Source organism: Dermacentor silvarum, chromosome 7, assembly GCF_013339745.2.
Source record: "Dermacentor silvarum isolate Dsil-2018 chromosome 7, BIME_Dsil_1.4, whole genome shotgun sequence".
Taxonomy (NCBI): domain Eukaryota; kingdom Metazoa; phylum Arthropoda; class Arachnida; order Ixodida; family Ixodidae; genus Dermacentor; species Dermacentor silvarum.
Genome location: NC_051160.1, coordinates 16,608,270 through 16,636,253, shown reverse-complemented (window position 1 = coordinate 16,636,253; position 27,984 = coordinate 16,608,270). Strand labels below are relative to the sequence as shown.

At 49.0% G+C, this 27,984-nt stretch overlaps 1 protein-coding gene across 1 annotated transcript; it reads right to left on the bottom strand.

Moving 5' to 3' along the window:
* Positions 1-7,806: 7,806 nt before the first annotated feature.
* LOC119457604 (dual specificity protein phosphatase 10) lies at positions 7,807-27,658 on the bottom strand. Its single transcript, XM_037719220.2, has 4 exons — positions 27,361-27,658; positions 20,746-21,216; positions 15,610-15,984; positions 7,807-8,592 (listed from the first exon to the last, which is right to left on the bottom strand). Exons 2-4 carry the CDS (start codon positions 21,212-21,214, stop codon positions 8,288-8,290), a joined length of 1,149 nt encoding a protein of 382 aa, XP_037575148.1. The 5' UTR covers positions 21,215-21,216; positions 27,361-27,658; the 3' UTR covers positions 7,807-8,287.
* Positions 27,659-27,984: the final 326 nt, after the last annotated feature.

The following is a 27,984-nucleotide window of genomic DNA, read 5'->3' as shown; positions in this document are numbered from 1 at the left end:
GTTATACGCGGCGGTAAACGCAAGAATTCCGGCTTTAAAGACACAAATAGGCTCGAAGCGCTCCAGCGTTGCTGTCATTCACGTATGATTTCAACTGATGGCTGTGGCGATGCGGACTCCGCTGCTTCGTTTTGGTTGGACGCTAGCGGCGTTCTTGCTCTTTTGCGTCGCACATTTGCGGCGCTCCTCGTTCACCGAGCTCCGAAAGTAGTCCAGATTAACCAATGTGCGGCCAAATAAGTCCGAATTAACTAGAGTTTTATTGCATTGAATAATGCATACGCCGGCCGGCAGCACACATCTTCTTGAGAAGCGTGCTCGCTACCACCCTTGTTGGCGAGATTTTCCCGCGGAAGCCGCATTATAACCGGTATTTCGTTGCACGCGGCTGCACTGTAAGCGGTATGCGTATACATGGAGTGCTATGGGAAAATTAACGGGAGTCTGAAAAGACCGTACTATATCCGGTCCTGCACTATAAGTGGTTACGTTATAAGTGGTCTATACTGTATTTGCTCTGCATGTTACTTGTTCTGAAGGAATATGAATCTGTGTGATGCCAAGGTTTAACTGGAGCAGCAGCATCATCTGCTGAGTTATTGATGAGCAGGCAAATGGAGCTGTTAGCAGCTCAGACTAAGGGAGCCCTCATACACAGCGCAATTTTAGGGTGGTGACATTTCCACAATTTCTGCCACTCTTTGCCACCCAAATTTGGCGGACTACCATTTTAGTTCTCAATTCAGCTAGAAGGTGTGTTGCATTTCAACTTCTTCTGTTACGTGATGACAAGTGCCAACAATGGCACGAGATCAGTCAGATTTTTTAAAAACTTTTTTTATTTCAATGCCTGCAGAAAAGCTGCATATGCTTTCAATAGATCTGTTGCCTTTTTCCTTTATTTGAACGCATCGAAGTTATTTGTTACAAAAGTGCGTCGTACAAAACGTTGCACGCAAGCAATTGGGGAGCACAGTGGTACATGCTCGGTACAATTATCCGGCATCAAAAATGAGAAGTTTATTCAGCCCTGTCTTTCCACTTGTACGTAAAACAAATGTGTTTTTTAAAGTGTTCAGTTATGAAGAATGTCCCTGTTAGTCTGTTCAATTATATTTAAGGGGTGGCAACATGCACTTTCCAACGCTGGCACCACCCTAAGACGGGACATAGGCGTTTGTGTGAAGGCTCCTTACTCTAGACTGCTTCCTATGAAAGTCACAAGCATAGCGGTTTGGTGTTGGGTAGGGCACGAAAAATGAGGCCAGAGACGCAGACCCATTTCTTTGTCTCCTTTTTTTGTGTGTTACCTGCACAAAAGCGAAAAGCTAACAGGCAACAAAAACACAAACAAACTTGGTCTTTATTTGTGACTTCACACATTGCATGATTTTGGCAAGGAGCAAAGCTTCAAAGGGAATTTTACATGGTGCAGCAAGGCTTAAGGTGTGTAGAAGGGCAGCCTGGTCAGTTTGTGTTGCATTTGGTATCTTCAATTTGTCATCCCTGACTGCCCAGACCTGCCTGAGATGCTGCTTGCAGCCAATCTTAGTTGGTGTGCATAGTTTTTCAGGCATTTCTGGGCTCTTCGGGACGGCGAATCAAAGAGGCCCATTGTCAAGGTTAAGGTGGCAAGACGGGATAGAGAGATGGACATAACAACATGAGCTCTGTCGTGTCTGTTTCTCTATTCTAGCTGATGGCGCTGTTTTGTCTTTGATTGAAACAAGACTGCACAATGCTATTTTTAAAAAAAGGAAGCCTGACGTGTTGTCCTGGCACATAACATTTTGCCTCGGCTACGACTGACTTTCATAGTGGTCAGGCAGATTGACTATTCGTAGGCTTAATTTACAGCAGATGGTCAGTGTGAATGACTGCCTTTATTGATTTGTTAGAGTTCTGGCCCCAAAAGTGCCCATTAATTAAGGCTGCTAGCTATGCTTCCTTGTAGCGGAAGTTTAGTAGTTTGTTGCTCTCTTTGCATGCTCACAAATCACATGCCTTGACGGTGTCGCGTCCTTGCATGAGCCAATGTGATCGCACGCTAATATGTTTTTGCCGGAACTGCTGTGTGCAGCGCAATGCTTGTTCACTGGCCAGTACTTGTCCTCTCCTTGGAGCAGATGTACATTTGTGTCAGCGGCACACACAGTGTTCGTGTGTACCATGACATTGTAATGGGGAAGTACGTACACTGGCAGTGTAATCTCATCAAATGTTGTATGATCGAGTGTTTTGTCTTTTTTTTTTTTTTTTTTTGTTCTGGTGGTGGTATTGGTGGTGGTATACAGTTTACCTGAGCTGAATGGTCTGCGTTTTTGCGGCCGTCAGTATGTGCTGGTTTGTTTACAACTTCGGGGAATGTTTTTATAGTATTGTTTTGTTTTACAAGTGTTGTTTACTTTGTCATTGATCACTGCATGTCATGGCTGCCAAATGCTGGCATTTGGTGCATTTGCATTTGTTTGCCTCACTTTCATTGGAGGTATGCTGGCATGCCTTCGACATTTGTCCTCTCATTACTGGAGTCTATGCATGTGTTTTTATGCAAACTACTCTTGTTCTGCAAACCTTCTTCCGTATCTGTGTGCGACTGCGGCTTTTTTTATTATTAAAGTGATTTGAGTATTAAGGGGGGAACACAGTACAAGAAAATAAACTTGTTGAGCACTAGCTAGATTGCTATAAAAGTTAATACATATTTACAATGTTACTGTAAGCCTCTGGGTGAAACTTTACTGTTTTACGTTAATGCTTGCTTGCTTTGGAAAAACTGTTTGGAAAGTAGCAGATGGTTTTCAGTATTTATCCCTTAGATTGTCTGAGGAGGGTGCTGTGCACGCAACTGTGGAATAATTTATTTGTATCTCATTTTGCGCACAAAGAAAACGACCCTTCAAATGGCACCACCACTTTCAATCTTTCCTTGTGCCTAAAAGATTTATTAACCTACTGTATTTACCCAATTATAATGTAAACCCATTTCTTATGGGCTCAAAGTAAGGAAATTACGTGATCCCAAACTTAATGTTCGCCTAATTTTTATAAAGAAACTAGCATTCCCCAAATTTATGCAATAGAGGGGACGAAGGGAAAAAATACTTACTTTCATTGACGTCTAATGTCCAGATAGGTCTTTATTGCTGTTGAACCACAAGATGCTGTCCACCTAATTCAACATTCCTCATTTGTTGAACGACTTTGCAACCGTCGTGAACTGGGTGGTGACCAATGCCCTGACCAACCACTTAGCCAGTTCAGTTGGCTACGCATTTCATGTAGTCTCCAGAATGCCAAAAGCACATGGTGCGGCCCTTTTTACTAGCTTCAGCCGCTTTTCTTGACTGAGATTTTTTAATGAAAGTGGTGTGATGGCAACAGGAAATGTCAACTGAAATAGCAACTGGTGGATCCAGAAGGCATCCAGTGGCAGAGCACACAAGTGCACCCATCAGCTTGATCCAAAATATATGAGGAAGTCACTCTTGGGGGCATTGCAGTTGCTTCTACAGCTCGATGAACACGGATGCATTGATGAATTTCAGTCAATTCCAGCAATGTTTTCTAGCCACTCAGGAGTAGAAAACATTGCGATTCATTTTAAAACTGTTAGAGAAACAAAATAGTAACTGTAACCATAGACAGAACTGTTGCACCTTGGTGCAGCCCCCAAGCGTTGCCCGATTAAATGTACCATGTGTTGGACAAATAGGAGTGCAAGGTATTCAGGACTTCCTTCTAAACTGCTGTCTTGTTCGCTATCAAATTTTGCTCAAGGGTAGCGTTTTGCATTGAGTTTTAATACTACGTTTATGGGGAATTGCTTACCAGTTTTGTCAATAAATCAGCGTGGATGTCGTCTGCAGTGACACCACTCAAAAATACTAGATTCCACTGCAATGGAATGCGATGCCACATTGTGGAAATGGGGTTCACCGTAGCTGTGACAGATGGCGCCACCATTCCATTGCAGTGGAACCATGTTTTGAGTGGCGTGTACACGACACCCTCTTCGGATTTATGTACTAGTGTGTACTAGTACATACTAGTAGTACTACCAGTAGTAGTATTAGTACAAACTAGTATGTACTAATACCCATAAACTGGTGCTTTACTAAACTCGCTGCAAAATGCTAGCTCGAAGCAAAATTTGAGCATGAGCGAGCCAGCAGTTTAGCAGACTTAGTCTTGCATAGCTGGCACACCTATTTGTGGAACACTCGGTACATTAAATTTTTCTTCAAGCTTATCGAGTGTGGTCTCGCAGTTGCTGTTGCAAAAAACAGTACTGGGAGATACCGCACCAGCAGTGTTTGGTACAGCACGCTCTTGCTAAAGGTGCAAACATCAATGTCCTGGGCACACCCCACCGCATTTCAAGGCCCTTACCTCTAGGCATTGCAAGGTGGCATGGTCTTCCAATCCAAAGTTTAACACTGCATAAGCAACTTGTGATTGGCTACTGCAAGCTTCTGGTGGCATTCAGGCCATGAAGCAAGTGCTCTAACCATGGTAGGCACATGGTGCTGGGGTTAAATTCAAGAAGTTGAAAACTGCGGCCATTTTTACCATTGCGTTAGGCCCGCGAGCATAGATTTCTGCTTTTCTAGAGGCTGCGGTGTAAATATTTCGCTTGCGTAATCTTTAATGATAGGAGAGTACAAAATTGCAAGTCTGAAAATATGCTGTTGATCAAAAATTTGATTTCTTGTACTGTGATCCCGCTTTAATGCACTGCGTTATGAAGCTTGGATCATTTATGTGTGACAGGAAGATAAGCCTGTATAATTGTTTTCAATTGGTACACATGTGAATTGCTGCGCTGATGATGCATGCTTCTATGCCCGAGGATAATAGGTGTGCAACTGCCAACCATTGATGACATGGTGGAATGAGCACCCATTGCATTTCTTGGAACATATTTCTTGTCGAGTGTTATCGAGCAGGAAACACTTTGTGCGATTTTGGATGTGGGCTGACGTACAGTGTGCCGCATCCAACAAGTTTCAGTAGTGAGCGGTCATCTTTCACACTTGCATTGGACGTGGCGTTGCATCACGTGTCACCTGCTCTGTAGCCGTAGCACTACATAATAGTGGTGGGAGTTGTTTTGTAACGTCACGCTTGAGTATTTGTCATCCCTACTGCAAGTACTGTTACTGCGAACAGTACTTGCATGCTTAAGAACAGGCTGAATGTCTGCGTTCGTTAGCATGTATTTCAAATGATTTTTATATAACATTAAAAAAAATATTGCCTGGTGGTGTAAGGAATTGAACCAGCACTCAAAGGGACATTATAGAGTAACACTAAAGTCGGGTACAGCTTAAGAAGGCAGTAGAGGCCCCGCCCAGATGACCGAAGCGCGGCAGCCTCCGCTCTTCCGGACTAAAGAAATAGTCCCGCCGACACGACTTAGCCCAGTTCGATGTGCGGGCTGCCATGTCCTACGTCTGCGGGCTCGCCGGCTGTCCGGCTCATGACGTCAGTCTGGAGTGCACGCCCATTGGTGAAGGCTCATGTGCATCTGCCTTTGAGGGGCAAATGCTGCTGCCTTCTAAAGTTGTACCTGACTGTAGATCAGTTTCAACTGATCGGGTATTCTTTGAAAACTAAATTTTTGCTAATTTCATGGTACTAAGTTCATTATTGGAAGTGTCAAAGTTCCATTTATTAAATTTCGCGCCAAAACCCCAACACACTACATCATTGTGACATCACGGATTTAAAAGCATTTGGCTTTTTTAGTATACAGCATAGTCCAGCTTTATTGATAAGAAATAAACAAGGCTCAAGCAGATGCCGTCAAAATCCACGACGTTACGCGAGTGTGAGAACTTTAAAGGCGGGGGCATTACCACCCGTCTTGTGTTCTTGCGTCGTTCCTGGCTCACCAAATGGCTTTTTACAGCGAGTTACTTTTTTTTTTCTTTTTTGGTGTACTAGAAGGGAAATTTACTAGTACAGCTTGGGTAATTTTTCTCTTTAGTGTCCCTTTAAGTCTTCAAGCCAAGTGCTCCAACTAGTACTACATGTGCGCCTTTTACTGTGGTCAACCGTTGTAAGCTAACAAATGGGCTGAATGTGTTGTCCCCAGCTGAGCAGATTCCCCAGGCTGTGCTGAATGATGTCCAGTAGGAAAGCAAGGGCTTTGGCACCAAAGAAGAGCTTTGTGCCGCTTTTTGCAATCAGTGCTGTACACTGACGCAGCATGGGGAGTACAAGTTTCAGCCAGGGCCTTCACATCAGCTGACCCGAGGGTGAAAAGTAGACTTGGAAAGGAAAAGAACCTCGCGAAAATGCCTGATAAGTGCTATTTACAGAAATTCCATTAATGGCACATTCAACTTGTCATTTCTGAGCACTCCTGCGAAGTTTCAAACATAGTTTCTCACTATATTACCTAGAGGGAAATCTGGCGCAGCTGTGCTGTGGTACGCATGCGAATGCCGGTATATTGTGACTTCGGATTGGCCTCTTTCTCAGATAGCTAGGAAGCCTTGAAGACACGCCTGGCTAGCACCGTTCCATTTGCCACAATGATTTATTTCCTGCTGCAGCAGCACGGAAAAAGCTGCTTTAGCTTTATTATTACACAAAAACATGTTTTGTTTAATTTTTAGGACTTGCTTTGGATGTACAAGTATATGAAACGTAAAAAGTATCAGCTGGCCGCTAAAGTTGGAGGGCAGACGACAAGATTCTCGCTCGCTTTGGAACAACTTGTCGTCTGTTCTTGCTTTTCTTCGCTTGATTCTGCATTGTAGGCGAGTAAACTTTATTGAGAGATGTAATATGGATGAATGAAAACCTTTTATGTAGATTTTATTTTATGAATGCGTTATTTGTGTAACCATATCCACGTTTTAGACGAAGCCTTGAACAACACCAGCCAACACAAGCCTCGCAGACACATATCCCGCCATTCCCATGGCGGCACAGCGCCCTTTAAGAAACTTGCATAGACGGTGGCGCCAGATTACCCTTTAGGCGTTATAGTGAGAAACTCTATGGTTTCAAAGGTCATTAAATAATGTAATTGATCTTTATCATCGCTACTGTAGTGTTAATAATGCCATAATAATGCTACTAAAGTCATTTGACTGTGTAATGCAGCTTCATCGCTGTTTTCACAACCTTCGGAGCACTGTGACAGCACTTTCAGAAGACCAGTCGAATGTGCCATAAGGGAAGCAGAGTTGCTGAAACCTGTCTTTTTGCATACACCATAATTTACGTGCAGCTGTTCATTGTTCACAAACTAATGTTTCATTGTAGATAAAGGAAAGTGATGTTTGTATTGCTAGATTATATGTTTAGTTTGATGTACAGCATTCTGACAAGAAGAATCGCAATATTGATTTCGCCATCCCTCGAAGAAAATGCTGCACTGTGAAGTTTTTTTTTTCTACATTACATTTTCTCTAGGCACACGGGAGTGCAGCAAATGTTATGTTTCTTGAAAGTAATTTTTTGTCCTGCTTATATGTCCTCTTACACACATTTATGGGCTGAACAAGAGTAGCTTGTACAAATTTTGCTCATTTTTTAAGCCATTATTCCTAAAATGAAAGCTTGTGATGAACAGGAAAGGATTGGCAGAGATTGTACAAGGATGTTCTGCATTGTTGGTACTCTTTTTGTGTGCCGACAGAATTGAGTGAGCCAGTGTTGATATTTGAATAAAGTTTCCACGTGATGTCATCCCAGATCACTATTGTTACTACGGCTTGTCGAGCATACCTTGGCCGGAAATGGCCGTGAACCAAGCCACTCATTCTGTGGCATAACAGCAGTCGGAGAAGCAGTACAGAGAATGATGTTTATTGTAGCCCTCGCTGCGGTATTTTCGCTGCCAAAATATTTAAGTTAGACATTCGAGGAGTTTGACTGAGCAAGATTTCACACGGGTACGACGGCACACAAAAAAATATTTCACGCTATGTCCTTCCTGGCACTTGCAGCAGGCCCAAGTGCGAGGGCAGACTAGAAGGTCACAGCACTTTTGCTGCCTGTGAAGGTCCACCGTCCTTTGCATAGGCTTTGCCATCCTTGGTCTGTTGTCGGCAGTGTAGCTATTCTGACTGAGCAGGAGGTGTACCTTCGTTGCAGTGGGCACCAGTAACATATATCACAACCAAAGGGAGGAGGCCTTGGGCACAAACGCAGTATATGGCTTCTTGACTTGATGACTAAAGCCGCACAAATGAAGGCATGCTCAAACGCTGATGGGACACATCGAAGGCACCGGGTTTGGTCCCTATGGAGGGTGGGGTGTGCTCTCTCAGACGCCCGCCGAGGAGGACGGCTCGGCAGCGAGCAGCTCGAGCAGTGTGGCTGATGCGCGACAGCACTGCGCACACGGCTGCTGGTGGTCGTTCTGGGCGAGCTTCTGCTCCAGTTCCACCAGCTGCCCCATGAAGTTGAGGTTGGGCGAGATGATGGGCCGCTTTGCCTTGAGGTAGCGGTACGCGTCCACCAGCGGCAGCCGCAGGTGGTGCATCAGGTAGGCCACTGTGATTGTCGGCGACCGAGACACGCCCGCGTGGCAGTGCACCAGCACTCGGCTCCCACTTGCGTGAGCCTCGTCTGCAAGAGAAAGCGGCAAAGGTCAGTTCATCTGTGTGCCCAAATTTATGACAGGCCCATCGTGGCCCATGCATTAGTGGGCGCATCGCCACAACTATTACTCAAATATAACACTGCACACTTCTCCATAGTTAATGGGAACTGCACGAAGAAAATCTAATGGAAGAGAATGTGATTTGTAAAAAAAAAATCATGTGTCGCAGCACTAGTTGGCAAATTGTTTCAGTTGGCAAGTAGTTATGTGTGGTGACACATTTCTGTACTGTGCTGCACTCTTAATGAGTTCAATAATAAGTGATGCAGATGATAAGACCGTCGTACTATACTGAAGTGACCATGACGGAAGGTAGACGGATTTTAGAGGGATTATTGAAGGTAATGTGTTGAGCTGCATTCAAGCCGCGATAGGCCGGCAAGCCAGAAAAGTCGCAAAAACGGAAGTTCAAGTTCCCGCATCAGCTAGGCGTGGATTTTGACGGCGTCTGTTGGATGCCCGTTATAATGTTTTACCCGTGAAGATTGCGTACTTAGCATTACAAAGAAGCCGAAGACTGGCGCAAGTTTCGAAAACAAGTGCTGTTCCACAATAGCCCAAATAGGACAAAAATTCTTTGAAATCATTGACATAACACTGACGTACCGGCGCGAAACACTAAATCAATCTAGACATATAAAGTGTTCATTCAAAACTATTTTCGTTAACGTCAGTTAAGAGGTTCACTGAAAGAAAACGAAGGCCACATTTTCATCGTTTTAAATTTCGCGCCGTAGCGCCAGTGGCGTCTCGGATCTCGGAAGCATCATCTCGCATTCGGGTCGTTGTGCGATTGTGGCGTGGTAAAAGCTTCTCGAATATTGCGGGGCTTTATTCTCGAATGTCACCAAGTTTTTGGCTCCTTTCGAATGAAACGTAGTCTGTATTTAACGGTAAAAAAGTAACTGTGGCCCAACAGACGCTGTCAAAATCCATGAAATCACGGCTAGCTGATGCGGGAACTTCAAAACGGGAGTACGGCCACTATGACGGAGTCATCGCCCACATTTCGTTATTGCGTCTTTTAGGTCTTCTGGAACTTCCTCTCGTACCCTGTTCTCTGCATTCACACCGGCGATTGACAGAGGCAGAGACTGAAGTCGCACGACTGCCCGTGACTATGGCGACCAAAAAGCGCCAGTGTGCGAGTCACCGGTGCGAGCCAGTGAGTAATTATGCTAATGTTTTGATTTGCCCGGCTAAATGTGATGTGGGCGCATCTCCAAATTATGCGCAGACTATGTTAGCGGTGCTTCAGATGCGGGATTTGTGAAAACAGACTGAAAAAGAATTGAGTTCGTTCGTGGTGCAGCGATATACTCTCAAGTCATTTGATAACTTGGAGCCGTGTTCTGAAACGATCCACTTCGGCGATACTATCGCCTTGGCCAACGGCGTGCGCTGATTGGCTGTTTTAGCAAAATTTGGTGAGCTGATCGGCTGGCTGAGCACGACGTCATTCAATTTTGCTCAACCAGCCAATAAGCGCGCGCCTGACGGTGATATCGTCGCCGAGGCGGTATTTTTATCGCCGAAGTGGATCGTTTCAGAATACGGCCCATTGTGGTTCGAAGTTGTGATTTGCGAGACGGTTGCCCCCCGTTACGCATAGTAGAGGCGGGTGGCGGCGCATTCCTTTGTTCGGTTGCGACGGTGAAGCGGGGAGGCCTTGCTCCGCGCGGAAGAAACCGGACGTGCCCGTATGTTTGCTTTGTGCGAATCACCGTCGCCCGTTTCCGGTTGCAGCGCGCGGCGAGGTTCATCTGAAAGTCGCGAACGTTCTTCGACGCAGGCATGTCGGGGGGGAAATCCCCCAGTTCGGGGGCCGGATTCGAGTGTTCGCGGAATCACACTCTTGGCCGGACCGGTGGCAAACGCGTGCGAAGATGGTCATTAATTATTAACTTGCGTGATCATCGACTGCTCCATATGCAACTCCATAGAAAACTTGTTGGTACTAAGTACGTCGCCTATCGGAGGCACGCGAAGTTATACGAGTCTCTAAGGAAATGTGAATAGAAACGGCAAGAAAACGCCATGACTTGCAGTTTGCGATTGAGTGATTAGACGTCATATTAATGAATGAAATAATGCAGGAAGAAAAATGAATAAATAAAGAAAAGAATAACGTATTGACAAAATAAAAATTGCACACGGTCTCAGTGCCTACAGGTATTAAATGAATTCGTAAAGCTGGTTGCACCTTTTAAAACGAAGGAACAGCCTTAAAAAAATAATTTAAAAAAATCGACTGCTCCGAAATGCTAGTCAGGGACGCAAGAGTTTTCCTCTAAAATCCTGAAAATATGGCATTTTTTTTAATGTGTTTCTTCTTCCGGCCGTGTTGATTAGGACGCGATTTAAACGCTGGCTGTCGCCCGTTCGGAAGTAACGTCCTGTGCACATTAAATATTCTCGGATGATTGCAAGTCTATCAGTTCACTGATAACAGACTCGGTGAGGCATAAACGTTAACTGGTGCTTTTCGTGGGGATTTAAGTTGTCCTGCTCCGAATGTAGAGTGCAAAGTAAATCGGCCTCACGTTTGTTCAGAGAACAGCGCAAATAAGTCGGGTTCCACACAGCAGTTCCCAAGACCAGCAACGTCCCACGTACGCGGCGCATGCGCAGTCGTTCCACGGCGTATGACGCTGTGAGTAGTCGGCGAACGCATTAATTCCCGGAAAATCCTTCGACGCGTGTTACTACACGTGGTGGATCGTCGATTGCTTTTCTTCGCGGGGCAAACTAACGTGAAAAGGGGCAACACACGCGCGTTTGACGAGGATGGCGAAAAACGCAAGGGGGGAGGGAGTACAAAAAAAAAAAAAAAAAAAGGCGGAAAAGCTCTTACGACACGGCGCTTCCTTGTCGCTTACATGAGCTCTGTGGCGATGTCTGCGGTGTGTCCTTACGGATTGGCACAGAAGCGTGCCAAGAAAGTGCGATATACGGCACGGGCTGGCTTCGCTACGGATCAGTTTTTTTTTTTTTTCAGTTTTTTTTTCTTCTTTTTTCCCACCCGGCAGGTATCTAGTAAAGTGATCCACAGGCACATCTCGTGCCGTAAGTTCAGAACAAAATTTAATTAAAAGCACATACAGACATACAAATCACAACGCTATTATATATACGTGGGAAAAAAACATTTCTTGAACCCGTGTATACCGTTAATTGGGTGCACGTTAGAGAACCCCAGGTGGTCAAACCATGACGTGCCTCATAATCGTATCGTGGTTTGGGCACGTTAATGCACAGAATTTAAATGCAGTTATTTAAAGTGCAAATGAGCAATAATCAGGGCCCCAAAAGTACAGTATGGATGACGTGCTCTCTTAAATGAAAAGGCGTGGGAACAGCGCGAAAAAAAAAAAAAAAAAAAAAAACGATGACGGAGACAAGACGTAGCGTACACCGCAAACAAACGTCTCCGTCCCCGGGCTTCTTTCTCTTTCTCTCTCTCTCTCTCTCACCCCCGCTATTCCCACGCCTTCTACGAAGAAACCCAACGTCGCGCCCTTTTTCGCGATAACGTCATACACTGGTCAGCGAGCGTGCACGCGCACGCATCTGCAAATGCGTCACAGCTCGCATGATCTGTCGCGCCGCCTCGCTCCGCGCGTCAAACATACCGGACGGCTTGTGCGTTCGTCGCCGCCAACGCTCCTCTCTCGCTTGCCGCGCCAAGGCCGCGACAGCGAATCGCGTTAAAAGCGATTATACATATACAACGGCACAAAACGTACTATACGCACGCGGAGACAATCCCTCGCGTACGCGCACTACTCGTCCCCGTTTTTTTTTCGCGCTGTCAACGCTTGGGTGTGATTCACGCAACCAACCGTCACTCGACCGACGACTGCAGCAGGCCCGCGGCTGCATCCCCACGCGTCGGACCGGCCGGGGGTCGTCGTCGCCGCGCGCGCTTTCAAAAGCGCGCGCGCGCGGTTCGCACCCCGCTGACGTCACGAGGGGGGTCCGCACAGTGACGTCATGGCACGGGGGCCACGTGCTCGTGCGCGGTGACGCACGGGCAGGTAAGGTATATAGGGCCCGCTAACAATGGCTACAGCGCAGCTGCGGAACCCCGCGCACTGAGTCACACTCGTCTTCTCTCCGATACGGACGGGGGATGCCTCTCCCGGTGACGAGGAAAGGGGGTGTCAACAGTTGCACTGGTACTGCGCGCTCTCGGACTCAGTGTGGTGCGGGGCCAGGGGCTCGGACGCCGATGATGTCAGCACGAGAGCCTGCTGCTGAGCGGATTCCCAGCGAACGCTGCGTGCGAACATCTGTGCGCATGCGTCAGGCACCCCCCCCCCCTTCCTCCTCCCCCCCGTTGTGTGTAGCCACTCTCGCTCGATCGGGGTGAGCGGGACGACACCTCAGACCCACGGCTTGCGAGTGAATACGGATATGTAAAGCGCACAAATAAGTACATCCTCCGAGAAGATATATATACTGCGAGTGCTGAAAGATAAACGGACTGTTAATACAGCCCTCGATCTCCGAGACTGGTACCGCGACGAGCAGTTTTGTGAGTTATACGAGTCGGGCTTTCTCTCTGTATCACGTTAGAACACTTCGAAAAGTGATGCAGAAAAATCTCGTCATTTGTTGGGAGCGCGCTCGCTGCCCGGACGAAAAAGTTACGTTATAACCTCACTATCCTCTATTTCATGTGACCTCTTAAAACGACCGTCAAAACCACCGACAAGGTGGTTGTAAGAGGTCACATGAAAGGTAGCATCAGAAAATATTAACTGCTTTCTTTCACGATTGAAATTAAAATTACAAAGCACTCTTAGATGACCGGAATTCACTATGCTTATGGTTTAAGAGGACCACCATGCAAAGCGCGCAGAAGAGTATTGACCAAGTTGATGGAGGCGCCTCCCTTGATGCTCGCGCCCTCAACCTCCCGCGTGTCCTAAATTGCCTGAATCATAAACACACAGTATATGCTTCCGCTCAAGCCGAATCAAGAGCAGAGGCTCGGTCGCAATCCCTGCTGTATGCTGCGTTGTCGAGGCTTACGCATTTGGAGGGGGGTTCTTGCTGACTCACGCATCTCGCGCTCCGGTTGCAAATTTCATTACGTCATCGATGACATGAACATCCTCCACTTGTTAGACGAATTTGCCCGCCTGCAGAGGCACAAACCACGGCGGCGCACAAACTGGCACCAATTACTATATGCAATGCGCAGTGGCGTTCAAGCGAATTCTTAAGCACTGCTTCTGTGAACGTTCGTTCGGTCATTGACTCCAAGCGGCGATTCTATCTTTTTTTTTTTTTTTTTTTTTTAACTCCAATGGTTACTTTTGTGCTTCAATGCATAAAACGAAGCTTTGTTAAGAAAGTAACTGGAACGCCAATGCACTTCTCCGAAAGTTCGGGAATTAAATATCTCGAAACTGGTGTCATCCTGAGAATTCATCCCAAGTGGATCCGCCTTGCGAACTCCACGGCTAGAATTTGTAAATTGCAATATGGGCCATAACGTAATTAGTTGAACTTAATTTGTGAATTTTTGTTAATTAATCGATTATGCATTTCATTTTTTTTTTGTTTTTTTGTGCAAGTGATGTCCGCCTCTTAGACTAGACCAGCTCATGAACTAGAATTGTGCTATCTGCCACAGGCAACCTTTAAAAATTTGTAAAAGTGTTCGCTGAAACACACTGCATACTGGGGCGAGAAGCAAAGCCATGTTACGTGCATTGATGACCTTTATCGCAACCCGACGTCGCCGTCCGCGGCCTTCGTTTTTACGCCTTTTCTCGCTTACCACTCCCAAGTGGTTTGTTTCCTTCTTTTTGTATACCGTAGATGGGTGACGTGCTATTACAGCTCGACTTACTTTTCTCTTTTGCGTTCATTTAACCACGCAGCGTACTGTAGACGGGTTGAAGGAAGAAAAACGGACGGTGCCTGGGATTCAGAGCCACAGTTGTCTGGCTACACAAGCCGCAGGGTTCGACCCCCGAGCCGCGTTCCGACGCGAACGTCACGGAGTGCGCAACGCCGCCAAGTGGTCCAAATGAATCGCAAGCAGCCGCTCACTGTACGCGTACGCGCGTTGTCACGCATATAAGGGCCGAACTACACGTAGATACGCATGCGCAGATGGTGCGGGATAGATCGTACACGCGTCGAAACGCGGCGCGGGCACAGATATATCTTGTCCAGACAAATATCGGTGATCTGGCTCTGGCTCAACACCACCTTGATAGCACAATGCCTACGCACGCCGATCCATGACGTCATGCTGCCTGGCCCGACTGCCATAGTATCTAATGGGGATGCTCCCGCGTATAAGCAAGAGTGATTTTGACGTCACCGCTTTCGTCACGCCAGCCTTGGCAATGGAAATTTCGGACCACGTAGCAGGGCCGCGATTTTGTAGCGATGCCTTATGACTTATTTTGGAATAGTCTTATCATCCACCGCTCACGGCCGGCTGATCCCGTTGATAACGCAGCGGACCGTCGCTCTGACCACTGACAAAGCGCGATAAGCGCGAAAAGGCATTATTACTTTAACGTCATCGCTACAAAATACCGGCCCAGGACGTCATAGATCTATAGGTGGTGTTGTCTGGCTGCCTCGCAGAAATACGAAACGATGTCTACCAAGGCGAAAAACAGTAAGCCAAGTGGCGCGGGCTGGCGCGCCAACTTGGCTACTATTAAATTAAGTGCAATTTACAGAGCTGTGATATCGCTTATCATCGCCGATTTACGAAGTCGTAAACACAATAGTTTCGTTCTATGAAAATTTGCTATTTTTGCCAATTTTCATTAAAAATTGACGACCGAAATAAAACAATTCGCAACCAACAGTCACTAGATGCTAATTTTTTTTTCTTTTAAATGCAACAAAGCATAATCAAATTTCTTGCGGTGGTTGCCGAGAAAGAAAAAAAAAAAAAAACGATCGCTCCTTTGCCACGTATTTAGATATAGGAGGCGCACGCGTACCTAGGAACTGGAAGGCGTCGTCGAAGAACTGCTTCAGGTTCTGATGGCAGCTGTCCGAGGCCGGCAGCCGCTTGCACCGCAGTCCCGGGCAGTGGTCCTGCTGACCCACCGTGGTGTCCGTGCTCGCCGGTTGCTGCTGCTGCTGCTGGAGAGCCGGCGTCACGTGCAGCACGTAGCCGACGCCGAGCCTTTGCAGCAGCTCGGCGTCCCTGGCGTCGCGCTCGTTGCCCAGCAGCAAGAAAGGGAGCACGCACGTGGCCGGCCACTGGGACACGTCCCGCGCCTCGGCCGAGTCCACGCACTGAGGCGGCGGCGTGGGCGCGGCGCTGCTCGTGCACTCGTCGGCGAACTGCCGCTGGAACTCGCGGAAGCCACCTGCAATTGGAGGCACGGCCGGTGAGTTTAATTGCGGCCTCCTTCACAGAAGAACAAAGTGCACGCGCTATATCAACACTTTATGCTTGATCACCTTATGCTATGTAATCACTTTATGCACTATAATCACTTTATGCGCCATAACCACTGTATGCACTATAATCACTTTATGCTTAAGCTATATGCTAAATCACTTTATGCTATAATCACTTTATGCGCATTAACCTCCCTGCACGTGACCATTAAAAAAAAAAATTCTACTGCATCCTTGCTCGTCTTTCTGGGGAGGTTGAATGGCTTGCAGTTTGTTGGGTGAAGAAATCTTGCCGCGTTGAATGGCGCCCGAAATCATCATCGTCGTCGTCGTCATCATCATCATAATAAGCCTATTTATGTCCACTGCAGGACCAGTGCTTCTCCCGACGACCTCCAATTACCCCTGTCTCGAGGGAGCTGACCCCATCCTATATGCCTGCGAATTTCCTTATTTCATCACGCGCACCTACAGTTCTCTGCCGTCTACGACTGCGCTTCCCTTTTTTTCTTGGCACCCGTTATAGGTATACCTGTTACGGACTGTGCCAGTTATGTGTACATATCTACGCTACGCATGGCACCATCACCCGACCCGACATCAACGACCTGACTTTAATCGTTACGAAAAGTGCCCTATCCTCGCAATTCACTTCTGCTAGTACTCTGCCGCCCTCGACTGTACTTCCCTTTTTTAGCACGCATTAAGTAACTGCAATAAACGACCAGGTGATATGCATCTGACCATTGCATTGCATCACGTGACGCGACGAAGAGGGCCCTATCCGCGCAACTCCTGCTCAACTCACTTCTGCTCAAGATGAAGTCACTTCTGCCCGCCTTCTCCATAAGCGCTATAGGTCGCACGAGAGCCACGGCGCTCACGCCTGCGCGCGGCTAGCAAGAAGCTGCTCGCTCGGCGTTCGAATCTCGCGCGCGCGTGTGTGACTAATACGCTCCATTGATCGCCTCCAACGGGGGACGACTACGGGCGAGGAGCAGAGAGGGGGAGAAAGAGCGGCCCTGTGCGGCCGAAACGTCGCTCTCGGGTCCGTGATTCATCGTTAGCGTCATCGCGCGCACCGCGCGTTTGACTCACGACTCCGAGCGAGCGACAGGCGAAGCACCACCCCGCATCTTCACCGGGCGGCGGCCCCGCGTTGTGGTGCGTCACGTGAGTGACCGCGCGCAAACACGTCAGCCAATCAGGGTGCACGGACCATGGCCTGTTCATGTGTGCCGGTTGCGAGAAACTGTGTTTGCTGTAATCCGGCCCCCGCTCAGTCGTATGGCAAAGAAAGAGTGATCATTTTTTTTGTTTCGTACCCATCAGCGTCCTATATAACTAACCGATGGGCCCGTCCCCCCCGAGGCTGACGCTGCTGGTGGTGGCCACGTGATCACACGCGTTCTAGGAGTGTGTGGGAAACGTACCTCCTATAATAATCTGGAATAATTTAGCGCAGTATGATAATCTACGCTGACCATCGCATGCTTGCGGCGGACACCAGGAACTGCGACGGTTTGCTGATAAGCTATTGGAACTAAATTTCGCTAACTTGGTTAAACAAATTAATTGCGATTGAGAAATTTAGGCCGGTCAGTGCACTAGGGGGGTACACGTCTGCTTAAGAAGAGATCCAGCGGCACAATTCTCGATTTCCGTAAACTTGGTTATCTTCTCTAAAGTGGTTCTCAGAACAGCAGTATATAACGCTTGGACGCAGTCTCAGGAGGTGCCTTAATTAACGTCGGCTTATATATATCATTGAAATTAGTTAAATCAGATGAAGTTAGTGACTAAATGTATAGTATACCTCGTTATAGTGGCGATTATCGCAGCTAGTCTACGATGTCTGCCAGTGCTGCGAAATTTGGCTAGCAAGAATTATCTTCAGTCGATGACCGCTTGTGCACGCGCTCATCTTTTCTGCCTCTGCATTCACACTGTTATCCCACCAGAAGTTAGCATTTATTAAACGGGACTCTGAAGAAAAAAAAATGGTTATAGTTGTGTTAGTAAATTATCCTTTCACAACGCCAGAAAACCCACTCTTAATTACCGCCAGAAGGCACTAGGTACGCCGGGAAGGACGCAAGACGGGTGGCGACGCCATCTTAAAATTCACGCAACATCTTGTCGTGACGTCATGCATTTCTTTTGGGGCCTATAGTTAAATTTGTATCGGTAAAAAAATGGACCACATCGTATTCCAACAGAGCCAAATGCTGAACTGAGGAAATTTCAAGAACTTTTACTGGACCACAACGGCCGAAATGCTAAAAAAAATGCAATTTGTGACGTCACACCGCGTACCACCGGCCCAGAGGTTTCGGCGCGAAATTCAAAAAATGACACTTTGACCGTCATTTTTTTTCCTTCTAATAATCAACCTATTACCGCTAAATCAACGAAAGTGAAGTTCTTCAAGAGTGCTTTGCCGATCTAAACTGATTCCGCATTAATCTTTGGTGTCCCTTCAATAACTTGTTGTCTATGGGACGGCGGGGAAGGAAGAAAAAAAAAAAAGGGGGGGGGGGGCGATGCGGGTAGAAGAGGAGTGCACGCTGGCACTGAAGACTATGGGGGGCTATGTGCTCATCGTCCAGACACTTGCATTGCCAAAAACGAGTAAGCGAAAGAGAGCAAAAAGAGGGTAAGCGAAAGAATCGGGCAACGCAAGAACGTTGTCAGGACTTTCTCTATCGAGTACGCGCTGCCATCGCGGAACACTCAGACGACGCCGACCACAAGATCGCTATCAGTGAAACTGAAGTCCTACACAAACAGTGACAGATAAAGAAAATGGCTGTCGCTGCAGTCGTGGCACGTGCGGAACACGCCAAACAACACCAATCGTTCGGAGAGCAACCTATATATGCGTCATGCGACACGCCACAATAATAGCCTCTCGCCTATCAGCAGCGCCGACGACCCTTGTCCCCGATGCAAGTCTTCCACTCCGCCTTCGTCTTCCCCGCCCGTCAAGCATGCCAGAAATACAGTTTATACAGTTTACGCGACTCCCCCGTCCCCTCATTATCGAGAAGTTAAAAAGCGCTACACACCGCTCCTGTGTAACCACTGACGAAAGAGCCGGAGTTGGCCCCGAAAAAGCACCACCTTTTTGGTTGGAGACGTTAACTTTTAAATTGTCCCAGCCAGACTGGTGATCTTGTCGAAAAAAAATATGAAATGCTTAGCCTGATCAGCTGCCAGGCAGCTAACTTTCACACAAGAGCTTGACCAAGAAATGCAACCATTAGAAATAATGTATAGTTAAAGGAATATCGTCTGAGCGACTAATAGATTGCGAACTGTATACTGCAAGACACGGCCCGTAAAATGCGTGTGTGTTACACCTATAACGATTCCGGTGTCACAGCGTGGTCTTATCGCATTAGCGCATTTTTATCACGCGCCACTCTTCAACGTGCACCGATTGCTTTTTTTTTTTTTTTTTTCATTCTGGCCTCATCGGATGTGTTACACCTATAACGATTCCGGCGTCACAGCGTGATCTTTGCGCATTAGCGCATTTTGAGCACGTGCCATTCTTCAACGTGCACGATTGTTCTTTTCCATTCTGGCCTCATCGGACTATCGCGACAGCGAACAGTATCGAACCCCCGCCCTCGAGTCCAGCGGCGAGCGAGGCCACAGCCACCGAGCTAATATACCGCGGCGGCTTCAGACGGTCTGCCGGTGCTCGCCGAATCAGCCGAGGGCACCCCTTGCGATGAGTGACTCATCACACGGTGCGCGAAGCACCAGAAGATGGATACAACACGTGATTCAGCAAGACCCGCCGCCGTCCGTGGTGAGACGAAGCGACCCGACAAAAAAACTGGCGGCGTTCCAAGATGGCCGGCGGCGTGCACGACGGTTTTTTCCTACTCTGAGCAGAAAGAAACGCTGCCCCTTCCGAAGTATACACATTCTCGCGTAGTACATACACACCGGCCACAACGGCAGGTGTGCGACCACCGAGTGTCGTCGGGGAAGTCCCGGACCGTCGGACGACGGGGCCAAGGGCCGGAGGCTGTGACTCAGCGCGGCGCCGTCGGCGGCTACATTTGCAGCCGTCCTTGGGAGGCCGCGTCCTTTGAAGGTGAACGGCGGAACCGGACACGAGGAGAAAGCCGGTTTCCAAGCGACCTCGCGTTCATGTTTGCGCCACTGTGTTGTGTGCGTTCGCGATGGCTCTCCCTTCTGGCGCATTCTGCCAATTCGGCCTCCTTCGTTACGTCGCCAGTGGAGCGAAGTGCCTCCGAGCTCTGATCGCACCGGCCGCACTGTGATCTCTGAGGCCACGCTTGCAGAACAAGCAGCTGCTGCTGTTGTCTCTCTCGGGATTCGCCAGCTCCAGAGTTGCAACTCTGGAAGACAAATGTCGAATTCCGCCATATTGTCGAATTCGCCATCTTGCCAGCTGTGATTGGTTCGCCGTGGTTGTCACGGCCTCTCCGATTGGCTCGAAACGTCAACGCGGCGGAAAAGGTTCGCTCCGAGCGCAGACGCCGCAGTTCGCCGCTCGAGCTCGGAAACAAAGACCCACCCTGACGTCACCGAACACCGTCGAGCACCGTCGGACGCTAGCCTCTTGGCTATGGATTCGAATAGCCTCGTGTTAACGTATTCTATACATTACTAAATACATGTTAGATTGATTGATTGGATGATTGATTGAATGAAGCGAAACACGACATGTCCGAACACAAACTCACCCTTGAGCACGGCGGGCGTGGCGCCGTTCTGGCAGAGCACCGCGAGCACGAGCGCCAGCGACGAGCTGGGCTGCGGCGACTCCAGGTCGCCGGTGCAGTCGTCGTAGACGACGATGTCGCGCGCCTGTCGCAGTTCGTCGCGCGCCTGCCGGCAGCCCACCAGGTCCCACAGGGCGAGCCGGCCCTGCTGCAGCCGGCGTCGCGTGATGCGGTCGCCGCAGTTGACGTTCACCGCCGACCGGATGCGACCGGCGTTGAAGCTCAGGAAGGGCCGGCAGTCGACGAGCAGCAGCCGCCGCCGCCGCTGCCACGAGTCCACCAGCTCGCCGGGCGTCACGAGCCGCACGGCGCCGCACGACAGGCGTCGGCGACGCGGCGCCGTCGCCTGGCCGCCGCCGGCCGGGGACGACGGCAGCTGCAGCTGCAGACGCGGCCGAGAGTCCAATGCCAGCGATGCTCCGCACGACATATCTGCGACGGCGACAGAAAAAGAAAAGAAAGAAGTGAACACAACGATCACGACGCCGAGCTCGAAATGCGCTTGCTTACGCGTACAGGCTCGTGCCTAATCAGATTGCCTAATCAGATCAGACGTCGCACGTGTAGTTAAGTTCTGGACCCCTCGGAGCTATTTACCACGCAGCCCCCTTGCAGTTTCCGGACGCAGCGCCATGCAAGCATAAAATGAACCACCAGCGTCTCTGGCATCAGAAGAAACTGGAGGGGAGGGGAGCTACAGGTTCTATTGCAAAGTGGAGCAGACCTGTGTCCAGCTACACTGTCCAGCTTTTTCTTTTTTTTTTTTACACACATGCTGATTCAACTAAGCGCAACTGCGCACCTTTGCAGTCCACAATGAGAAGTTAACAGAACGAAACATTATACACTTTGCACAGAATTAAGAAATGATCGTAGGAAAAAGCATGCACAGGAACAACATGTACGTAATCAGAAATTAGTTTTCTAGAAAGAATCTTTTTTACAAAGGAAAAACGAGGATGTGAGTACTGAATCGGTGATAACACAATATTTATCAAGTATTTGGAAGATTAGCCAATTCCTTGTTTGGACAGAGTTGTGACCTATCCTCTAAAGTGGTAATGTGATATTGTGCAGTGCATAAAAAGAATAATAAATATCGGTCACTGTATATAGAGAAAATGTTACTTCTGACCAGCAGCGATGAACAGTCGGAGTGCGTAGTTGCGCCGGCGATTTTTTTTTTTTTTTTCGTGCCACCGGTGAGCACTGGTTACTGGGGAGCCAAACACACTTACAAAGCTTCACAAAGGCTTTTGCTGTCATTGTATACCATGATACATCACTGCGGTGTCCCGGCCCATGCGCCTCCAGTTGGCGCAAAAAAACGCCGACATGCAATGCGCTCCGACTATCGCGTCGTTTCAGTCGCTGAGCACTCTACGTATACACTTGAATAAAGTCTCGAATTCAATACAATTCAATATTGGCGCTTCTCAAGACGGTTTGCTCCGCTCTCTCACGGTATAAGAGTGGTTTCAAACTTATTGTAGAAGGGTTATTGTAGACGGTAATCCACTAATACAGCCCAATCTTTCTCTCTCTCTTCTCTTTAAACGTGTCTCTTTTTAAACGCCATGTGACGGCGCCCGCGCACCGCTCAGGAACCCATGTGCGGAAGCGCCGTGCGTGCCGTGAACGCCCCCCCCCCCCCCCCCCCTTCCTTCCCCCCTCCGGACGCATAAGGACGGCCCGGGCCCATCGCACGCCGCCGCCGTGGTGGTGGTGGTGGTGGTGGAGGCGCATTCCTGGAGCACTACCTCAGGCGCTCACAATTAGCGCAATGCGCGAGGGGTGGCTGGCTGGGCTGCGACACGGGACACCTGGTGGCGGACCTTGGAGTCAGGCCAGGGATGCGCAGAGGCTGTGCTGAGTCAGCCGCGGCCTCCCGAAACGGCATCATTCCCGGATGAGCTAGCTCGGCGGCGCGGTGGGGTCTTAGCGATTCAGGTGAAGGCGCCGCCGAGCCGCCGTGTACACCGCTGCTGCTCCTCGAAAACCGCGACCCACGACGTCAGTCGAAGAGAGACCGGGCGGAAGCGGAGTGGCTTCCCTCCCGTCCGTGGGAAAAAAACTTATGCGGCGACGCCCGTGGAGAGAACTTCCGCTCAGGAGGAAGCACGCGCTCCAAACCGAACGCCGATCATTTCCGTGGAGCGACAGTGTTTCAAGCGTGTTCGCAACGGCAATCATCGATGCTCGAGCGTAAGAGGCTTTCAAAGAGAGAGAGAGCGATAGATAGAGGGAAAGAAAGAAAAACGGCTTGCCAACGTATTATCCGAATTTCCAACCTTCGTGGGCAACCGCATCTCGGTAAATACGTACAACGACAGTTTAAGTCACGTGGCAGGGAAAACTTTTGTGCATTCATTGCTAAAGATTCAGCACGAAATCCAAGACGGGACAAGACAAGAACTTCCGCTCAGAAGGAAGCTTGCTCCAAACAAGAACGCCGATCAAATCCGTGGAGTGAGACCATTTCAGGCGTCTTTGCAATGGCTATCATCGATGCTCCTGTAAGAAGCTCTCTAATAATTAAAAAAAAAAAAAAAACTGGCTTGCAAAAGAATTTCCAACCTTCGTGGGCAACAGCATCTCCAGTGTTGAAAGTCACGTGGCAGGGAAGCTTCGTGTATTCATCGCTAAAGATTCAGCACGAAAGCAGGACGGGACAAGACAAGTGGACAGCTAGGTGCTCGATCAACTCACACTTAGTTAACTTTTTTTTTTTCTTCCGGAAAACACACATAATATAAATGTATATATTACCAGCTGCACCCAGACATGCGCATACATTGGTTTCTCATAGAAAGATAATTCAGTGATAACTCAGTAAATATTCAGTGATAATTCAAAGAAATCGTATCATATTGGCTTTTTCTCAGATATGTCTCGCTTATAGATTGCAAAACATTTTTTTTTTAATGTGACGAGAAACCTTTACGCGTTTGAAACCAATGACTGCGCATGTCATGCGCAGTGGTGATGCATACACATGAGTTTTAGTTGATGCATGCATATATGATGATGATAGAATATGATATGATGCATACATATGAGTGTTTCCCAGAAAAGACCTGTTCCGTTGTCTCTCTTGACCAGTCGCGTTTTTCGTGCTCGGGTTTTCAGTCACGATTACGTACCAACCAGCCCAGCAGACGTTTTTTTTTTTTTTTTTTTTTTTCTAAATCTTCATACGGTTCTGTCATTGTACCGAGAGGCTCGCAGCTAGCTGCCTTGTCTTGCGACACCGGACAAAAGCTCGCTGACGAAACGTGGCGCTCAACCCGACGCCGTCATGAGCGTGGCTGCTCGTGAGAACACTCACTGCGTGCGTGTACACACACAGACACACAAATTCGTTGTCCTCTCGTGGGCTCGTTGTGAGAGAGAGGCGCGTCACAGTTTAAGCCGCTGACACCGCGGGGTCGGTGACTGACCGCGTTGCGTGTCTGTCCGGCTTGGACGGCCGGTTGTTACGCCACCGTGAGAGTCGGCGCCTTGTGGAGTAAGCTGAGCTGCTTGAATACGACAGCTTACAGTGATGCGTTCGATGCCGGGTCCAATGGCCCCCGCCGGTGCCAGTGGCCGCTGGACTCCGTCACGGCGTGCAACGCCGTCGCAGCGTACGGTACTAAGCTCCGTCACAGTAATTACGTGCAGCACAGTAGAAGCCACGGACACCTCGGCCAACCAGAAAGGAAGAAAAAAGCTCCGCCTTTAAGAGTGGAACGCAATAGCATTCAAAGATCCCTGGCTGCTTGTCAGGCTTTTCTTCTCGTATATTCAAATTACAATCAGGCGCTATCACGTCTGTAGGTTGAGGTTAAGTCGTACTTTATGATTTTTCGGACGAATTTTACTTCGAGAAATTCAATTTTTGTTAAATAACGCCTTGCGCCACGCGAAGAGCCTGCCCGGTCGGGGTGGTTCGGGATGATGTGGTTCGGCACGATTATTTCCGCCAACGACGCTTACACCGACGCCGGATTGCGCGTCCCGCGCAGGCATCTGCGGGCGCCGCAGCCTCGGCTTGGCTTCTGTCTGCTGCACGGAACTTTACTAGGAGACGTCGCGATGCTGTAACGCAAAAGCGTGTCGCTGGGGTGAGGGGGTGCATGCCGCCGCGTGATAGAAACGTGACCACGAGCCGGCTGGGCGGCTGACTCACGCTGGCGTCGCTTTCGTTTTTGCGGCTGAAGAACAACGTTCTTCGTCATTTGGTCAAAGTAAACTGTGTACCCACTTTGTGTTAGAGTGCGCTTCTCTCTCTAAACGACATGCGCGACCGAAATGCGTCACGACGTATAGCACTGCGGTGTGTATACTGCCTGCTGTCCCATTTGCGGCTAACTCATATAGCCTGCTAGTGTCAACTTAGTATATACGCTTTCGACACTCCCTACAACGCCTAAAATTTGCAGGACAGTCTGGGTATAGAAGCGACACACAAGGACGCCCGCGACGCCCCCCCCCCCCCCCCTTTCCACTTCACCGATGCAGCCATCTATGCGTACAACACATGCATTAACTCTGTAATTCCAGATTAACACAGTTCCACATCGAGCAAAATTAGAACATCACCTTTAGTTTAGGCCGTGGAAGAGAGAGTATACATTTGTACAAAAAACAACGAATTGTTACTTGAGTTAGAACTTGATTATTGCATTAATTAATTAATTAGTAAGTGCTTTGACTGAACTGTACACAAAATATCACTCCTGCACACTAAAAACTCTAGTATAGGCTAGTTCGATGCGCTTAAATGAAAATGTTGAGGTATCGTTACAGGGTAGCTGCGTAACCCGCTCTTATTATCCTTGCTGCAATTGACGTCCGTATGTTCGTAGCATATAATTAGCGCAATCAACTCGACCCTCGCGTCGACGGCCGCGAACCAGCATGCAAACTCGTTTTCGGCTTGTGTAGCAGCTCACGGCAAGGTCGTCTCGAACGCATTTTGAATATCGACTCGGGCTTGGCGAATATTTTCCACGACTCCTTAAATAGAGCGCTTTGAGACGCGCGAAACTAATTGCGTTCTCGTCAATTGTGAAAACGAACCTTCGCCGCATAAAAAAGTGGTGGATGTGTTGCACACGCTTGAATTCAGCTTACGCTGAGCTACCGTGACCGAATTGATGGTATGACGCCGAATAACTAACTCCGCCATTGGCATCCACGCCACATCAACGCCGTCACCGTCAGCCTAATTAACAAAATTTATTCATACTGGTCCTCCATGATAGGTCAGTGACCTCATCAGCTGAGAGCGAACGAAATCGCGAACGAGGACCACGAGATTTCGCACTAGCTTTTCCGTGACGTCACTGGCTGCGACAGCGTCTTGTCGATGTTAGTTTCGAATCGCGAATGAAGTTGACAACTTTTGCAAGCTCCTGCAACTCAAGAAAACATCTAAATACGCAGAAACACCGCGACAACACTAAAATCACACTGACGCCATCGGCGCCTACAATTGATGAGAGAAATTAAAATAATTTTGGCCCCCTTTTGCCGGATAAGTTCAAATAGGGAGTTCAGGGTAAGCCTGTGCCCCATCCTGAACATAATCCATGAGTTTACAAATAATTTCCGAAACACGTCCGACTACTGCATCCAACTTCCTTCGGCATCCTAACTAAGCAGACCTGGCAACGGTTATCGCAGGTACTGGCTAGTTGATTTTGGCGTGGATATAATTAATTGGCACTTTGTTCTCCACCTGTACTGCGGCGGTGTGAGATTTGCCATTTCCCTCCGAGAGTTCTCAGCCATGTCTTGCGCGGCCAGTCATAAGTCAGCATCCAGGCGTTCACACATGCACAGTCCGTATGGGTCCCATTCGGCAACTGAAGGCACTGAGTACATTAGCCGTGCTTTTCTAAGCGAACCGTTGAGTAAATGTTTCCCCCGCTTAGAGCGAAACAGTTCGCTTCGGGTCATGCGTATTTTGTGTATACGTTGCTGCCGGCAGGCAGTACATACTTGGTTGCGGCGAAAGTTTTGTTGAAGCGGCGTTCCGTACAACTGCGTCTCGCCCTCGAAGAAGACACACAGTACCGATCGAGCGGCCGTCGTTTTCTACACGAACGCAGAGGCCGTCCACACCGGGAACATGCGGGCACGTAAAAAAAAAAAAAAAAGCGGCTGACTTCCTTCGGAGTGCACGGATTATGATGTCACGGGTCGGGATGTCGCAGGTGGCCTTCGAGACCAAGTCATTAACGCCCCGGCGGCAATTTGGCAAAACACACCGTTGGCACCGAGTGGTGGTCGTTCCATGCGAGCGCCACTCATCGACACACAATCCGCGGCCTTTTTCCACCACCACCCGTTCGGCTTTCTCCAGCGGCACGCGGAAATGCCTGCCGACCACGACGGAAACCGGGTGTCACGAAGAGAAGACCGCCGATCCTAAAGCGCCCGAAACGCGGCTACAATAATCAATCGAAGGTTTCACTCCGGCGCGTGCATCCCAGGCACGAACGATCGGCTGCTGGCGAGTTGTAGCGAGTTGCAAAAGAATGCGGCGAGGAAAAAAAAAAAAAATAACGAGACAGGCGTCTCCCCTACCTGTTGAATTCAGTGTTGCCGGTCAGTCAGTGCAGTAGGTGTTCTCCTTCTCGTGAATCCTTCGACGGCGACGGATACGGAACGAGGGGCTCGAGTAAAGACGATATCAATCCGGAGCACATGAGCGCGCGATCTGCGCTGTACGTCGACGAGCAGCGTTCTGGCCGAGCTGAGTCGGCTTGCCTTGCGACAGCAGCCGCCGATGAGTCACCTCCGTTGCGTGGCGCAGCCGCCCGATCGCCGGCGGCGCGACTTTGCCGCCGCTAGAGCCGCCCGCTGGAGGCCGCTGGCTCGACCGCGGCGCGCGCGCGGCAACCGGCGGCGACGGCGGCGGGCACTGCCCCAGTCGGCCGTGACGTCAAAAATACGTCACCCGCAACCAGCTCCTCCCTGTGAGACCACGCGAGACCGTGGAGATTTTACTTTCCTGCGTGGAGGGGGATGGGGGGTGAGAGCAGCAAAGGCAGGCGTGGCAAGGACGAAGAAGGCTAGTAGAGCGATCCCTCTTCTTTCGGAAAGGACGCGGAAAAGAACCGCTACTCGGGTGCGTCTTTTGTCACCAGAGGGCGGCAGGAGCGCAAAACGCGACCACGAGCTTATCGCGGTTAAGCGCCGTTATCGCGT

Excerpts from the sequence above, each read along its gene's own strand:
- LOC119457604 (XM_037719220.2), bottom strand. The coding sequence starts at position 21,214 with ATGTCGTGCGGAGCATCGCTGGCATTGGACTCTCGGCCGCGTCTGCAG. Across the intron at positions 15,985-20,745 it reads CACGCCCGCCGTGCTCAAGG|GTGGCTTCCGCGAGTTCCAG; the intron begins GTGAGTTTGTGT and ends CTCCAATTGCAG. Across the intron at positions 8,593-15,609 it reads CGACGCCTTCCAGTTCCTAG|ACGAGGCTCACGCAAGTGGG; the intron begins GTACGCGTGCGC and ends TTTCTCTTGCAG.